Source organism: Sceloporus occidentalis, unplaced genomic scaffold (assembly GCF_023333645.1).
Source record: "Sceloporus occidentalis isolate IW3139 unplaced genomic scaffold, rSceOcc1.0.p SCAF_54, whole genome shotgun sequence".
NCBI lineage: Eukaryota > Metazoa > Chordata > Lepidosauria > Squamata > Phrynosomatidae > Sceloporus > Sceloporus occidentalis.
The window spans coordinates 1255804-1274000 of record NW_028317034.1 but is presented as its reverse complement, the minus strand read 5'-3'; the positions used below and the strand labels follow the sequence as shown (position 1 = coordinate 1274000).

General features: G+C 39.7%; 1 protein-coding gene across 1 annotated transcript in view; it reads right to left on the bottom strand.

The window, feature by feature from the left end:
* The window catches only part of LOC149288013 (sorting nexin-9-like), a 44907-nt gene extending 35025 nt beyond the window's left edge, over positions 1-9882 (bottom strand). The window contains exon 1 of the mRNA XM_089492154.1: positions 9712-9882. Coding sequence (XP_089348280.1) covers positions 9712-9882 — 171 coding nt within the window. The remainder of the gene's footprint in view (positions 1-9711) is intronic.
* Between the last annotated feature and the right edge of the window lie 8315 nt (positions 9883-18197).

The following is an 18197-nucleotide window of genomic DNA, read 5'->3' as shown; positions in this document are numbered from 1 at the left end:
CTTCTGGCAGTTGTGGCTAAAATCATAATCTGCATAATGGATGGCAATATGCAGCATCCATGGTAATATGGATACACCAAGTGTCGTACAGTACAATTAATGTGTTGCTGGTAAATATATACATTTTATTCTGTGAATTATGTCAAGTTTGTCTCTGGCTCTTGTTACATCCAAAAATTCCTGATTCCATCCCCGAAATCTTTGTGCATCCCTTTACTGTGTATGATGACCATGTAAACCTAGCTGGGAGTTATGCCATTTGAGCTCAAAACCGAAACATGCTGCATTACGGGACCAGTGTAGCTCAGTACTGCGTTAAAGCAAAGATGTTACTATACTATCAGAAACATTATAATAAACATTTATTATAAAAAAGTTATACCCCACTAATACCCCACTCATTTGGGGTAATGGTTTGGCACCATGTCATGTCCTTTCAAAAGAAAAGTTCATGTGATGCAAATGAAATGCAGAAAATGTTCTCATGCTTATCTTAATTTAATGTGTACAAACAACATTTTATAATCTACATTGTTAATCAGCCTAGATACAAATTCCTAGTAAGAGTCTGTAAAAAGAAAATCTCTTTAATCAGCATTAAAACCTTGTTTTTACATTACAATCAACTTTAATTGAATTTTAGTGGCTGTGTATTAATCTAGGAAAACAGTTAAAACTGCACATTTATCTGTACACTTAATCACTCATGTTTTCTTTTTATTAAAAAAGTATATTAATCGTGATAATTAATATTACAAGAAGAAAAAGAAAGAAACACAACATAGCATCTGTTATATTAATGGTATTACACGCCTCCTGCAACTACCTTAAATACCAAACAGACCACCATGTTGTCTACCAGAAAGCTGGCACTCCTCTCTTACCAGAACCATACACTCAACCAGACTTTGATATCAGTTTTGGGATGGTTGTTTCCATCTCTGATGTGTGAAATTTAGAAATTTAGTGTCTTCAACAATGATCCACTTGAAACATTTCCGCTCATAATATATTTTGGTACTTAGTGCCCATCTTAGTGCAGCTCAGAAACTGCACTGTGTGAGTAACCTTTGTTTTTCTGTTTTAATGTTCATATTCTGGCCATACAAGAACTGTCAGAAACCTGTCCCATTTCTTTACCTAGATGCATTTATGTGAAACCGCTGCTCTCCAAGCCCTCTACGGCCAGCATGGTGCTGATGTGGCCCTTCACTTGCCCACACTAAGACTTTCATATCAGCAACAGGAACTGTGTTGGACCCTGATGCAAGGGGACATGTACGTTGAATGGCATGTAAGCTCCATAGGATACAGAGGGACAAGGGCAGTGAAGCAAACTTAGTTTGTGTCACTAACCTCTGAATGAATGAAATGACTGTCCCTTTAATGTAGATTCGCGGGAAGTAACTTTATATTGATCAATCCCTAGTACATAAAAAACATTATGCGTTAAAATAAAAATATGATCCTTCTCTCGACCAGCATATATTATGTACAATAACATACACACATACAATACTGTTTCTTGCTTTTCATTTATTTTATCAAGTAGCATTATTTAAAAACAAAGCAATACCAACATGACTTAACCTCTTCAATCCCAGGGGTTTTTGGTACCTCAAAGCCCGGAGCAATTTTGCCATTTTTGGGGTATGTCGGTTTAGCGATTATTCTCCTTTCCTGTGAATAGTGTACCCATGTAAACTATATATTGTTTTTTCAAGGAGAGATTGAGCTTTCGTTTCATATCATAGTTGGATGATTAGCTGAAAATTTAGAATGAGAAATTTAGTAACTAGCGAAGATTAGAAAAAAAAAACTATCCTGAATCCTCACAAAATTAGGTAAAGTGATGGAAAATCCCCTCCAAGTTTATCAATTCAGGTGTCCTGATTTCAGAAATACCTAATTTATATAGATTTTCCAGACTTTCCCAGCACCAGGGGGAGCATACTATAAGGTGTACAATTTTGTATACTTTTTATGCCTATGGCTTAATGGGTTTGGGGGTTTTGAACGGGGGCAGGAGGGTTATACTGGCTAGATGTTTTGCCAGGGCATTGGGAAGTAAGGTTTTTTAATATATTCTTAAAAAAAACATTTTTTTTATTTTAATTTTTTTTACATTTTTTTTGTATTTTTTATATATTTTTTTAACACAGAAATGGTTAGAGGTCCTCTTAGGGACCTCCTGAACATACCAGTGATGTCACAATGACATCGCAGCTCACATTATAATTTTTTTCCGTATTATTTATATTATTATTTTAATGATTTATTTAATATTATTTTTTTAATGAATTCACTTTTTTTTCTTCAGCTTTTCTCTTTCAGGACGGGAGGTGAGTGAGAGACATGGTTTCTCACTCCCCTCCCCCGATCCCCCTGCACCGATCGCACTGTGACACTGAGATCGCAGCGTCTCTGTGCCTCATCGGAGCTCCTCCGATGACCTTCCGGGTTACGTCAGCAGTGACGCAACCCGGAAGGGAATGCCCGATCGCGCGTTTGAAACTGCGCGATCGGACAGTTTATAGTGTAACAGCTTACCGGCTTTCATGCCGGAAGCTGTTACAGGAGATCGGACAGCAGAAAGCCGGCAATGCTGGCTTCTGCTGTCAGTGGGGAGTCCAGGCTGGACGAAGGGCGGGACGTCCATAGGGGATTCTTAATAGGCGTTTTTTGGACGTCCCGGTACGTCTATAGGAGAATGAAGGGGTTAAGGGGCATCAATTAAGCACTATATATGTCACCAAAACAAACCAGGTTTCCCAGCAGATGCCAGTATAATCGTGAACACAGTGGCTATTGAATCATTGCCCTTCTGTGTAATTATCACACTAACTAGCTACAGAATATTAAGAAAATTGTCAAGAAAATGGTCTACAATTTACAAAGCCTCAAAATTGAAATAAAATGTCTACACATGGTGAATTGCTCTTGCATGAAGGGAGAAATGGCTTTGCGTAGTGCATAGTTCAATGTCTGTAGACATTTTACCAAAGTAAGCAATATGCAGGCCAGAGCACTGCTCGTCTCAGGAAGTGTGGAAAAGCATTTAGTGCTGACGTATATGCACTGCCAGGAGTTTTACATGCACGTGTACAGATACCTGGCAATCCCAACAGACATTCTTAAAAATTACAATGCTGCTCAGGAAAAACTGCTTGGATTCAGTAGAAAACCTTAGCTCATTATCAGAGACGATTCTTTTGAACAGGTTATACAACCAAAATCCACAACAACCCCTAAAGTGGATCTGCTAGTCCTCCCCCCCAAATGTCACAGTTTTATACACTAAAGAAACCTGTGTATTAATCTTTACACATTAAAATTATTAAAAAAAACAACCCCATGTGTCTTAACTTCCTTTTTCTCTATTATCTTCTGTCTGCCTCCCAACCTGGAGAGGGTGAGGAGAAGGCGGAGATCTTCATGACAATAAATCATTCAAATAATGCTGATCTCTGACCTCAGATACTATCAGGTGAAACTATAAACTATCTCTCTCCAAAATAACTACACTGAATATAAAGAAAGGACAAGCTGTAGGTAGTTTTAATTGCACCTATGCTAAAAGCAGTGTCAACAAAAGGATACAGGAAATGCTTTACTTTGTCATTGTATGATTAACAGAATGATTATTCAAGTAATCAACAATTTCAGCTATTACCTAGCTAAAGAACATTGTAAATCCCAACATAAAATGCACAGACAGAGAGTAAGATACCGTGCAATATCCCATCTAGGGATAAGCAATGCCTCATGCGGCTTCCTACAAAACCAACAGGATCCAGCATCTTGTGGTCACGGGGAACTTGTTTATTATGTATTACAGCACAAGAACCTTAATTCTGAACATATATACTACTACTTAGATGTTTGGTGGAACCTACCAATGTAATCATGTCTATTTTAAATAATGGCAATGGCCCCAGAGGAACTGTTACCTGAAATAAATTTTAAAGGGCCAGCAATTTTTGCTACTTTCGATGATGCTTTGCTTAGAAACATTACCTGTTTTAACCTGTTTTAATGGAAGTTTACTGCTGGACTTACTGAGGACATGAGGTTTACCACAAGGCCTTCTCTTTTGAAATCTGCAAGTGCGAAGGGTACAGTAACACTAACATGTTTTGTAGCGTTATGGGGCTCAATTATCAAGGCTATATTTCAGCACAGATTATAGTGGCCAAAATTATATTTAACATATATTGGAGTCTATTTTGCCTTTTACTTTAAGCTAGTCTGTTCATCTTTTATTTTGTTATATGAGGTAGAAAACAAATCCTCCACATGAATAAAATGGTAAATCCTGTTATAATAGGGACGAAAGAGAAGTAAGCATAAGGCACACACATTCTACAGATGGAAAATTCATTATTCCAAATATATTAAAAACTAAAAAAAAATTGCCAACATCACATGTAGATTTATTTCAAGTGTACCAGTGATTTTTTAAAGCTAAACTTTAGTCATCGTATACCTTACAATGAACGACAATCTATGTTCAAAACAGCAGATTTTTAAAAAAACAAAACAATATCTTAAGTAGAGACAGAAAAAAAGAAAAGTAAGTGTATTTTCAAGGATAACCATGTGAATTGTATTATATATTATATCTATTGTCCCCTGTTCTGAGTTTGCTTTCACTACATCCTGGTTTATCAGACAATATTTTAACAAAGAATTTAACTCCATATATAATGTATATACATGTCTGACCAAAAATAGCCAAAACCACAAGAGGTGCACTAAATTACAAAAGTCTTATTTCGCCAAGGATTAGTAAATTCTGCATGACTCACACTTCCGCTCTGTAAACACCATCGATTGCATTCAACTGTTTCCGTAAGAATGGACATATTATGGACTATTAATGGACATAATGGACTATTATTTAAGGCCACGTTTGATCATGTTGGTTTGCAGGTTGCGATCGGTATCACAAGTAAGAGAGAATGTCACCACCCTGCCCGCTTGTGCAGTGAGTGTGATCCACAGGAGAACGGGCTGTCTGATTGCTTGTCAGGCAGCATTTTCACCCCTCTGTCAGATAGAGCTAGAAGTTAGGATGCTTGTTTCCCCGTGTTGTCTACTCTGTGGGAAACTCTGGTTAGTGTATGACATCCTTGCTATTGAAAAACAAAATCATTAATAAATCTTAAAAAAAAACAAAAACTAAAAAGTAGGTGTCTCAAGATCTTCTACCCCCAGAAAAAAGGACATTTTTGGAAATTTAGAAAACAGCTGAGTGGAATAGTTTTACAAATTCAAAATCACTTTGTTACACTGGGAACGTGGAATGCAGTGTAGATAAAAGTACAGCTTATTCAGTGAATAATAAACTAAATTTGTTTTTAAAACTTTATGTTTTGTTAAAAATGGGACAAGGCCTCTATATGTTAAAGTCATTTCAAGTATATATGAGAACAGGTTGTGGGTCTCACCATTTTAGCGAGAGGAAGAAAACAAGAACTAATTTACCAGCCAAACTCAGACTATAGGTGAACATTACACTGTGATAAGGGAGAACATTAATATGAATAATTTAGGTTTTAAAGATAATTTTTTAAGCTCTTTTAAGCTCAATTAAGGTCTAACTGAAAGGACAGAAACAATCAACTTCTGTATACCAACAAGATGGAGCCCGCCCACAACCAAACGAAACTGAAACCTTTTTCCCTGCGTATTGCTCTTATTTGAGAATTGCAGTATTTGATTGTATTCCAGGATTTGCTTTACATAAAGTCTCAGGAATCTTTCATGAAGGTCAATGTTACATAGCCTGAATATCATATCATAAACTTATAATATATTATTGTAAAATAAAATATTCCACGCTCCAGTTTCCCAGGCCTTTTCATCCCTAACCTTTCCTAGTGGATATATAAGAAAACTTTGTTACTCACAACCTAAAAATAGTGTAGGTAGTTTTCTGGCCCTCCAAAACATTTGTAACAATCTATACATGTTTCTAACGAAAGCCCTGTCCTGAAAAAACAAAATAATATGTACTTCTTGTGAGAAGGAAATCTTCCTTAAAAGAAGACAGAAAAAGTTCTTAACATGGTTTTGTCCAGAAAAAATAAACAGCATTGGTCCTTAAAGGACTCCAACGATAACAAGGTAACTATGAATAGGTTAACTTAAATATAAGTTTCCTTATGTAGAAATTAAGATGTTTATAAATGTGTCTCCTAAATCCAGGGACAGACCGGTCAAGGTCAAACTGGCCCTTTGTGAACAAGTTTGGACCAGCACTGGAAGTCAGGAATGCAGAAGGGTCATGTAAGGCAGGGTTACATGACCCCATGGTAAAAGTCTGGCTGTTCACACAATGTGCAAGAAGCGCGAGTGGGTAAGGGGGTGGTAAATTGATGTGTATGTGCGTTAGCATGAATGTGTATGTGTAAGAGGGAGCGTGTTGGCATGAGTGTGTCAGTGTGTGTTAGTGAGCATGAGTAAATGTTAGTGGAAGTATGTGTAAGCATGTGTATGTGTGTTAGCAAGAGTGCGTAAGTGTGTGTACATGTGTGTGCCAGTGTCAAGTGAGTAAGGAGCCCCTGGGCCCAAAGCTGCCAGTCATCCTCTGCCTATGTCTAACAATAGCAAAACTACAAAATACTGACCCAACCCTTCGATGGGAAAAAAAAATATGTGCTCTTTACTGAAAGGGTTAATGAGGGATAACAGCACTATCCTGCTGTTTTTCTTCAAAAATTTATTAAAAGGTATTTCATAAGACAGATTTTTTTTATGAGCATAGATATAGTCATGTGCTGAGTTACACAATAGTTTGTGTACTACAGAAAAGAAACTACTGAGCAAATATAATTCCAGATTTTTCTAATTCAAATGGGATAATGCTGAAATAACGCTAGAACAAGAATGTAGGGGCTTATACAACTGCAGACAGTGGAAGTAACAATTATTGGGTCACAATGTCTGGGTCTCAGCATGTAAGCAACACAAATGTGGTACATTATATAAATGATTTTGAAAATGGCACAATTTAAAGTAATAAACACGATTATTCTGTTTCACTTTTATACACTGGTTGATCTGAATGCATTAGAAGTTACAACATTAAAATTATTGTTCTATTTTAGAACCACATACCCTTCACAATCCAACAAGTACTTTATAAAATGTATTTTTGGTTTACCGACTATTCTAGTATACCGTATATAACTAGTAAGTAAAATAGATGTTAAAGGCACAGTTTAGGGTCCCAGGTAGCCTATAGTTACTATAGAATAATGCATATTATTTTTTAAATGTAACCAGATACTTTTTAATATACTACAGAACCTAACATTGGCCACATTTAGGACACTGCTGCATAAGCATGCACCTCAAATACTGGGGATAATATGCATCCATGAGGAATCTGTGTACAGAAATCTACAGTCCCTCGTAACATAGGCAAAAAGTTAACCTACATCCTATTTGCCACTCTGGAGGGGTTAAGAGGTATATAATGGGACATAGTGGCATATAGGGAGTTGAAAGGCATTTCCTCCAGAAAAGCCTTATCCCCCCCACCCATGACTTACCAATGCTTCTGACTCCCTGGTGTCTAGTGGGGGCAGCGGGTGGAGGCCGGCGTTAGTTCCGTCAGGGCTTCTATGACTGAGCACCAGAAGGTCATGTGACGCAGGTGCTTCGTCACAGAAGCCATGGCAGAAGTGCCAGCAGTGGCGGGGGTTGTCTGCATCCATCACGCAGACATTCGCCGACTGCCAGAGAATTCCCTGCAGCGCTGTGGGGAATTCTCCTCTCTGGCAGCTGGGGGAAGGTCTGCGCGATGTGCGTAGACAACCTCCACTGCTGCCCGCGCTTTCGCCGGCACTCGGTGATAGAAGCCCTGATGGAAGTGCCGGCAGCAGCTGAGGTTACCAGGCAGGAGGATCTGATTATAAGACGAGGGGTATTTTTCAGAGCATTTGCTCTGGAAAAAACCTTGTCTAATAATCGAGCAGTACTTTATAAGAAAACAAATTTGATTCGAGGGGCTAAAGGTTGCTTCAGTCTACACCTCAACCCCATGAGGATGTTTTATACATGGAAAATCTGTCCACTCAATCCAATCATAAAATACTTTACCTGTTTGATTGTGGCTCCAAACTTTGTGGCAGGGCCTGGCACTTTAAGGTCAGCGGCCACATGTTACATTCACACTCAGGCAGGGTACTGTCGAGCATTATCACTAGGTAGCATTAAGTGCTCTCAGCCAGCAGACCAGTCTAGGCCTGGATACAAGTTAAAGTTGGACAGACTAGATGAGCCAAGTGGTTCTTATCTGCCGTCCCTTTCCATGTTTCTATGTAAAGCTACAGCATAGAAAGAGAGAATACAGATGCTTCGTAAATGTAACTTTCTAATATACAATGTCCGTGTGAATCTATTCAATGAGAAGGAGGTGAATTACTTCCTCTTTTTAGTGCTATCAGAGCTATTACAAAGTGGGCCAGGGGTCGATAAGTTTGGTTTGGATCTAGAAGCCAAAAAAGTTAGGGGACAGCTTTTTTTTTTATTCCCCAATCATGTTTTTATTTTCCTGGTGCCCAGGGTCAACCCCTCCTTTAACACCATACAGTAACAGACACATGAAAACTAACATCTTATGCTCACTAACACCTTACAGTAACACACACAATCATTTTCTACATTCATGCATACACATGCTAACACCACACACACACCATATATGCTGACATACACACTCATGCTAATGCAGAGCTTGACAAATTCGTTGTGAATCAAGGCTACAGCTAAAAAAGTTAGGAGCCAGGATTTTTTTTAAACTAACAGTTCGCCAGGAGTGATCTGATCATTATCAGCCCATTTACTAAACGCACAGCATTCGACCTGGAAGCACCCTGGACTTTCAGGTCAGTGCTGTTTTTTGGGGGGGGGGGGGTATATTTTTTTTGAGGGACAAATGTTAACCCCTGCAATGCCACAGATGTGTCAAACTCAATTTTGGCATTGAAGGGGTTAACGCTCCACTGTCGCTCATGTGGAGACCGAAGAACCCTCTGGCAGCTGGGACACAGACAGTAGACCGGCGTCTGGTGGGAGGAGTCTCATTTTTGGGGGGGCTCATTTTTGCTGTTGCTGGTCTGCGGACCACAGCAGCAGAGCCCCGTACAAAACAGGTATTAACCCCTAAAATGCCGCAATCGCGGCATTGAAGGGGTTAACGCTGCGCTGTCGCCTTCATGGAGCGATAAGGCAGCAGGGGGATGTTGTGTCAGGTCCCCACACTTGTGTGGGCACCCAATCAACACACAACCCCCTTCCCTGAAGCTGTCTGTGGCAGCAATTGCTGGTTTGCCGGCAATCACGTTTTCAGCCTACAGAATCACTACGTGGGAGTGATCAAAGGCTCGGGGTGGCTGTGCTGGTCTGCCCAGACAGCGCCCCTGCAGAAAAGAAAAGGGATGGCAACCCTGCAAAGCCCAGGCACCAAGAAATGTTTTTAAATTGAGCCCTGGTTTATGCACACTTAGAATAATGCTTTGATTTAGAGTGCGGGACTGTTTTTTTAATCTTGCTCCCGCTGAATTTCTGACCATTACCGCCCGCTCCCGCAACGTGTGTGTGTTCTACTCTCACAACATATGTGTCCATTCCCGCAACATATGTGTCCAATCCCACCTGCTCCTGCAAGCATATGTGTCCAATCCCGCCAAACCCCCTTACCTGGGCGGAACAAGAGAAGAGATGCTGTGTCCGAGCAACGTGAAGGCAGCCTTCCGGGAGTATGTGGGATAACTGGGACCCGCAGGTACATTGTCTGACCTCCCTCTCCCACAACACCCGAAAGACGGCCCGGGCCCGCAGGGTTTTTGACGGGTCCCGTGGGACCCGCATCCCGATGCAGTCCTCTACTTTGATTTCCCAGCTCATCTGAGCCTGTGGCTTCAAGTGATATTTTGTTATTCAGTGGTTTAGTAATTCCAACCCCCTCCATTTAGCCTTTGATTATATATATGTATACATAAAATGTATAGGTAAAAACAATAATACATATATAAAGAGTTGCAAAATGGAGCTGGTGGGAGTTATGTACAATTTGCAATTTTGGTGCAAAATTTCAAAGTCATCCTAATACCATAGCAACCAAAGGAACAATACTGGTAATTGGATACTTTAGACCTTAAATCCACTTTGAAACATTTTAACAGATTCACTAAATCTGAGCTTAATCAGTTGGGCCTGATTTGCATTTAACCCAAAAGAAACTCTCAAGCAATGTAAAGCCTTTACAAGCAAAACAAGAAATCTAGATTAATTATTTACTAGTCCAAGGATAACAAAATTTGTAGGTAGTTCTCCATTATGTCTTAAAGAAGAAATGTACAATTCATAACTATATGTGATTTTTTTCTTTAAGTCTCCCAGTTATTGTTCTCTTGTTTACGTGAGAGAATTGTCACGCTGTTCCAGTGATTCAAGAGAGAGCCAGCGTTAGAGCTGACTGGCAATGTGTAGTCACGGGTGCGCACTGCTAAGCAGGAGATGTGTTCAGTTGAACTCTGCTGAAAGGCAAAGAGCAGGGAGACAGAACAAACATACAGGGAGTTTGAATTTAAAAGAAAAGCATTAATTTTAAACTAACACTCATTAATGGGCTGTAATGTACCTCTAAAATCCTTTAACTTATTTTAAAACATACTTTTTTTTCTATTTATTTACTATATTAAGGTGTATATGGAATATGCTAAACATCTTCCTACTGAGACTGACAGTAGGACTCAAAATGCAATCTCCACTGAGGGATGAGGCAATTGTGCGAGCATTTACATAAAGGCAAGAAGTCAAGAAAAGTCAACATTTTAAATATTGACTTTATTGCTGGACTCGGTTAATATTTTTATCTCAAGCAAAGCAGTTCCTCTTTAGAAAGTCGAGGTAATAGTCTAAAGTTAACCTAGACACAAAGCATGCATGTATACATTAATAAGTATGTTCTTAAAAACACACACGGTTTGTTACATATTTTAGAAGTTATGTTACACTCAAGCAACACTACAAACTTGAAACCTGCAAAGGGGAGAGAGAGAGAGCGAGTGTGTGTGTGAGCTTCCTTAGCAATAACACTCCTATCATGCCCAGGCATACCCAGATTCCAGCACAGCTAACATCACACTCATCCTGGAACCTGAGCATGATAGAAGTGTAATTAAGGTGCGTTTTATACGTGGGAGCGTCTTATACATGGGGAAATACGGTACTTGCTTTGTGTACTATAAGACCATTATTGACCCCTCACCTATATCCAAATCCTCAAGCTCTGCATTTGATCTTTACAAAATGCCAGAAGACAGGATCTTTATACAAAGGAAGGTTGACTCCCTTAAAATTCTGTAGCTTTTAGTCTTGGGATCAAATTGCTCACTTGTGTCTATTATTCTTCAGCCATACATGCCTCTTTCATAGGCAACAAACAATCTTAAGTCTGTGGCTTCAAGTAGCAAAGCAGTCCATCTATATAACTGATCAGACCATCTGGGTCTACAGGCACCCTGCAGGCAAACATGTTTTAGTCTAGACCACGAGTCTAAGGTTTCAACTTTACGGTGCATGAACTTTACAGTCTCAGTCTTAGTAAAAGTGGGATTATATTGTTTTAAGATCGATACGGCTGTTTTCCCAATATGGCCATTTTGGCCACACGGGATGTGGTTTCCTTCATCTCCTCTAATTCCTGTGCTAGCACATCCTATTTTTTAACAGATGCCATCTCAGCTCCCATTGCCGTACACGTTTAGGCATCTTGTACCTCTACAATTACCGCAATCCCCAACACGATGCTTTTTGGAGTGCAAGGAACGTCCATATGCACAGAATGGCCTGGAAAGGCTATTCAGTACAGCTCTCTGTCATTACAATTTTTTTTACTGGTGTACTTGCTTTTGTTGCTTATGTTGGGAGCACTCATCAAACAAAAAGGAGCAAAGGATGGAGCGCCAACATGATAGTGGGGAAAAAAAAACTTCCAGGCATATACAATAAATTAATACATCACACCAAGAGGTTAGCATCAATTATACATTTCAGTTCAAAATATTCAGCACAGTATAAGTTTAAAGTGCAAACAAGGGCTATTAGCTTGCCCAACAGGTGAACTGCAGATGAACAGACGCTCCATCACACAACGTTTATGTGACAATTAAAAAAAGGCAAGACAAAAAATGACTAAACACTGTGCAGTGATTCTTTCTTTCAAAGTATTGCTGTCCCAACAACAGGCCATGTTTACGCGCACACAGCTGAGTCTAGGAAGAAACATTACACGACATGATAGTCTACAGACATATCTGGGTTGTAAAAGTTGAGAAACTAAACTACAGCTATTAACATGAAAATACACGCTTGAAAATTACCTTAGTCGGGAGACTTATTTTGGCAATAGCACTTATGGGAGCTATTGATGACTTTTAGAATAATTTCGCAATTTATTTTCATAAAATTTGCCTCTCTGACCTAAACATGTTATGGAGGGATTATACCAGTTCCCCTTGGAGAAGGGCCTGGCTGGTTCTCCATGACGTACACTAAAATGTTTTGTTTTCCTCTTGTGAATGAAATTATGTTTTGAATACATCATGCTGCATCCTTCTCAGTCGTTCAACCTGTTCAGTACCCTTAAACTTACTACGCTGCATAAATTGCTACACAACATTAGGCCTGACCTAACACAGGGCATTTCTGTTTTAAGGGAGCCGTATCTGTTCCTCACACAGGTTATCCGGACAAGAGTTCCAGAAATTTTCTTATTAATATAAGTGTGTCGGGACATGCTGGGAGAAGTGGTGGAGAAGTAGGAGGCCAAGGTATTTGTGGTCCAAAGGTTAAAGGCCAAAAGCTAAAGAGAAGTCCGGGAGGCGTACCAGGATCAGGACAGCCGGCAAGGTACAACAACAGGACATGAGCCGTGTCAGGATAGACACAAAGTTCAGTAAACAATGTCAAAGTCGGGTGCCAGGAAGTCAAATAGCGTAGGATAATCCCAGAAGGAATAGGGTCTGAGCAGAGCAAAGGCAGCTAGTAAGCCCAGCATTCAAATACGGAGAAACTATTTACTAAGACATCTATCAAGAAAATTGTTTATAAGACAAGTGATTTATGTTAAAAGTAAGAGGCAGGAGGAACTGGAGGCCGGGGATGAGGCCTACCCCGCGATGGAGTGGCCTCGTGGCGTGCGGCAGAGGCTGCAGGAGGAACAGTAGGTAGGGAGCTTCGTGGAGCAGGCCTTGGAGCCTGAAAAAGTATCAGTTCGGTATCTACTGACATTCCTTTGCCTCATCTTAGGTCTACATACATCTCTGGCTATTTTCACTGCCCCAATTAAACTCTTCCTATTTGCTACCCTCACACTTACCAATATCCACCATTTCTCCTCAATTCTGCAGGATGGAGTTTTCTTAGCCTTTATCGTTAGCCATCCTGTTCTCTATTTACATACTCCTCTAACCAATAATGGAAACATTTCCATCAATCTTTTATTGTAATATATATATATATACACACATATATGTATGTATAGTGTCCCATGACCTTGCCTTTCTGCCTTTACATCTTCCTACAAGGTCTCTGTTTCTCTCTACTTTAGAGACAAAAGCCAAAGTCTTCCCGGGATATTTTAAAAATCTAATGTATTTCTAAAATAAACTTCAATGTAAACAAAATTGTGGACAGCAAGGCAAAACATTAAATATATTTTAACCCTCACTTGGAATGCCAGCACTTTTTAGACAAGTTAGTTTACTCCATACTTTAATAACTTGAATAATATCTTGCAATTTGTAAACATAACATATTCTTGATTATATAAATTCTAGAATGAATAATGGTTTTAGCAGTCATATAGGTCCAGGAAAAAAAAAACCTGTCTACAGTTCAGGTATGTGAATAGTAAATCATCAAAATGATGATAGGTTTAAACTCTGTGTACAAATAAGCTGCACCTTTAAATGTCCTTGTAAGTGTCACATGTGTAGCTGGATAAAACCAAACCCTTTCTTAGCTTGTTCCTTACCTGCTCCCAAAAACTCCACCTCATTATTATCCTAATAGAACAGTGAGATCCACCTCCAGCTCAACCACCACACCCTTCAGGTGATGTAAAATAATAACAACAACAACAACAAAAAATAATACATACATATTCAGCGGGTGACTTGCCACCACAAGTAGGACAACACACAGCATACTGCATAAAAACTCGTTTCATAGACCAAAGTAGGAAACTGTGACATTCTTTCCATGCAGTAGTACTGGCTCCAGAAGATATTTTTCAGTAAATTATGAGACTGTTTCCTATAAGAGCAAGCCGGAAGGCTGAGCAGCTAACGTCTGAAATTATATTGCTTTGTATTCCTCTCTTCCTGAAACCACCGATAAAGAATTTATCAGGAATAAACAATGGCTAATAGATGACGTGTATTCATGTGTCAAAAGTACATATATCAGAAATATTGTGACATGAGATGTGACAGATGTCTGTGATATTAGGAAATTGCTTAGTACAGTAAAAATAAAAAAATGTTATATGATGACGCGATCTTAAAAATGTTGCTATACCACTGTTTGTGGCATCCTAAAATGTGACACAATGGCTACACATTTTGGTAGGTAGATTCCTGCTGCAGCTGAGGCATTACAGATGACTAACATCAATTTCTTTGTACAAGTAAAAGCTCATGTGATCTTTGCCCCTATAGCTAGTCCCACCCACTTGTTGTGCTCGCTGACAGCCGTGTGACCCTGGGCCTGGCTTGCTGGAGAACCAGCCCAATAGCCCTAGTGGGGTACATGCAGAGTGCAATAAGGCTATGAGTGCTGAGGGAGAGACTGGGGGGACTTGCAAGTCCCTATACCCATTCATTTTCCTTACAGGGTACAGGGCTACCCTCTTCTCATACAACTTCTAGTTCTCTAATTTGCTCCTTCAGGATCTGACAGTCTCATATAGACCCTGTCACCCTCGCATGTGTTCCCTATATAGACTTCTCTGGGCTTGTCACTCAAAGCCAGCACTACTGATCATAGATCAGTCAGTACCTTTAACATCCCATTTGTGCTTGGACTGTCACTATGAAGAAAGTCACTCTCTCTGTTTTCTTATACCCCACCTCTCAACATCACTCACACATCACTTGTCTTGAGTGGCCACTTCCCCTTTCTTAAAATACACATCTCAGAATAAACCTAACCCTAACGATGTGCCTTTTCTACCTAGTTTTCGTTTTCTGTGACCAGCACCGGGTCTGTCTAGCTCTTTCCCTAACTATATCCACACCCCCCTTGATCCCACGCAGACTACCCTCTCCCTCCTTCCCCTGTGTGGCCCATTCCTGGCCCAGGAACTACACCATATAAAGAGATCTGGAATCCCCAACAACCCACCCAAGATTCCGACTGATCACACCCCAGGAGCTCTTACCTTGGCTGCCATGCTGTGACCCTGCTGATCACTTCTACTCCCGAGAGTCACACACACACACTAAAGCTAACACACCACCACCTCTTCCTGTCCCAGCCTGTGTGTGTATGCTGTGTACACAGACAGCAATCCCGCTGACTCCCCCTAGCGACGCACCGCGGCATTGCCAGCCCTTGTCAGCGGCGCAGGAAACTCTATAACCCCTTCGGTCCCGATACAGCAGACACCATAGAACTGCAGCAGCGCTCCTGTACTTTTACCAATACATGTGTGCCTATTATTTATTACAATTGCTGTTTAATACCGTGCAGAAAAAAATAATTATGAAAACAGTAAAAAATCATTGTCCATGGTGGACATTTACTGGGGTCTGCGGTGGAAAGTTTAATGATGTTTAATGGACCTTCATAAACATTGCCATGGACACTGGTGTCCTTGAATGGACACTTTATGGATCTCTGGTGTCAACCACCATAGAAGATTGCAAAACCTATACCTATAGCTTATCTGTTAGGATTTTATTTTGATCTTCTAGTAGAAGTCATAACTTGGACAGATAAAGATTATTTGGTGAAAGGGAAAGGCCACAGCCTAAAGTAAGCCTAAAGGTAATAATCTCTTTAAGTTCTTTAACCCTGTGGGTTACTAACAAAATAGCAATACAGTACGGTAATTAAGTTTGAATAGGATATATAGGGAGAAAATACATGCTATACAGTAGCCCCTATTTCCTCAACCAACTCAAGTCCTAACTCACAAGCTTCCCTCCTAACATGTAAACCCCAATATTTGGCTGGCTAACATATAACAAATGAAAATTAATTCAAAATTCACCACCTGCCCACGCTGGGTGAAAAGACTAGCATTGTAATACTGTGTAACCTGGGTAAAGTCTATACCCTTTGAATCTTCAATGTTCAAGCAGGGTTATACTCACATTTGATGAGGCTGACAGCTTTTCCTTGGCATGACTATTTTAATCAGAAATGTCCCTATGGTGGCCCTCCTAAGTATTATTTATTCTTCAGGGTTCATGGTCGGGCTTTTCTATTATCTGTCAAAAGTGTACGTCTTGAGTCTGATGAGAGTAAGCTGTATTTTATTGATATAGATCAATAAAAGTTATGGTAAAAAGTTGGACAGTAGTAAAATTGAGTTTTGGGATTTGCCAAATGTGTCAATAGACAGAGAGAGATTTACAGTCCTAACTGTATGAACAAATAAAGAGCAGAAAATGTGTTTGTCAATCAGTGTATGCAAATAAAATACATTATCCTTTGGACGCTATTACTCAATAACATGAATAGATCACAATCTATACATCAATATATCGCAAGGTCAAGCTACGCCCTGCATCCTAGCTACAGCTCTGTCCACACCAGGTTACAAAAAAGTGTCTCTTGGCCATTTGAAACATTGAGAGACACAGTGTGCGTGGTACTTTTGCCATGACATCATTTCCTTACAATATGCTGAATACAGCTGTGTGGGGGAGCAGATCAGTTCCTTGATTAGGATACAACTCAGCTTTGTGGCAGATGCCACCATGTCAATGTCCTCCTGCCCATGTTGATGTAAATATCTGTTCCATCAGTGTAAATATCTCAACACCACCCTTGATCACATGCAGATTATCCTCTCCTTCCTCCTGCGAATTCATGTCCAGAATCTGCACCCCTTAGGCCTAGGTCAAAGGTTTTTTGGCCTATTGTTTCGGGATATTTTCTATATGTGCTATGAAGGGCCCACTCCAGTGAGTTTCTCTTGGAGGGCTGAGCCGACCCTGCATAATTCTCATCTCATTGTCAAAAAACAAGCAATAATGTCAGTAAAGCCAGCAATAATTAATCTATATATTTATTATATATGTATTTTTTTTTTATAAAACAGTTTAAATACAGTTAAAAATATATTTAAAAATAAATGTGGGTATAAATACATAAATATTGTATGTACAAATAATATAAAACAAATGATTACTTAATAAATAACGCAATTAAAGTGGATTTTGTGTATACTTTTATTTTATTTTTTAAGTCTTGCACCTTAAAAAATCCAATGTGCGTACCCTTTCAGGAATTTTGGTCTGGGGGTTAGAATATTGGTGGGGCTGGTGAGTCGGTTCTGCATTTATACCCGAACCATGTAATTTTACTGCTATTTCTATGGAATTTTTCTAAAGTGAGATGGATGATTAGAGAGTGTTCACTGAAAATATTCTCAGTCACATGTGTTATGGATCATTATATGACTGACACTCTTACCTAACTAAATAAGACTTTATTCTTGCATGAAACTACCTCTAGCTTAAAGGCAGTCAATAACTGCTTCTGTGGGAGACATTTCACTAAACGCTCCATATATGAACCCTTTGGGTTGACTACACTTGTGCATTCGGATTCGGACAAACTTTTAACGAAAATTGCTTGTTATGTGCGTTTGTACGAAAAAAAAATCTAAAAAGTGCAGAAGGATTTCAGTAAGATTAGTCATTCCTTTGCCACGTGTAGCCGCTGCTAAAAGAAGACACTTTGGTGCCATTGCAAACCGTTTTGGCGCTCCTTGATGAAGTGGAAAGGACTGTGTGTAGGAGCGTACATTTCAATGACTAATAGGCATACTTGGGAACTTCTGGGCTCCGGCTACCTGGAGCCTTCACTTGCGGGACGCGGCCAAGACTGCACACTGGCGTCAGCGGGCGGTCCCGCTGACTGTGGAGGAAACACCCCCATTTAAA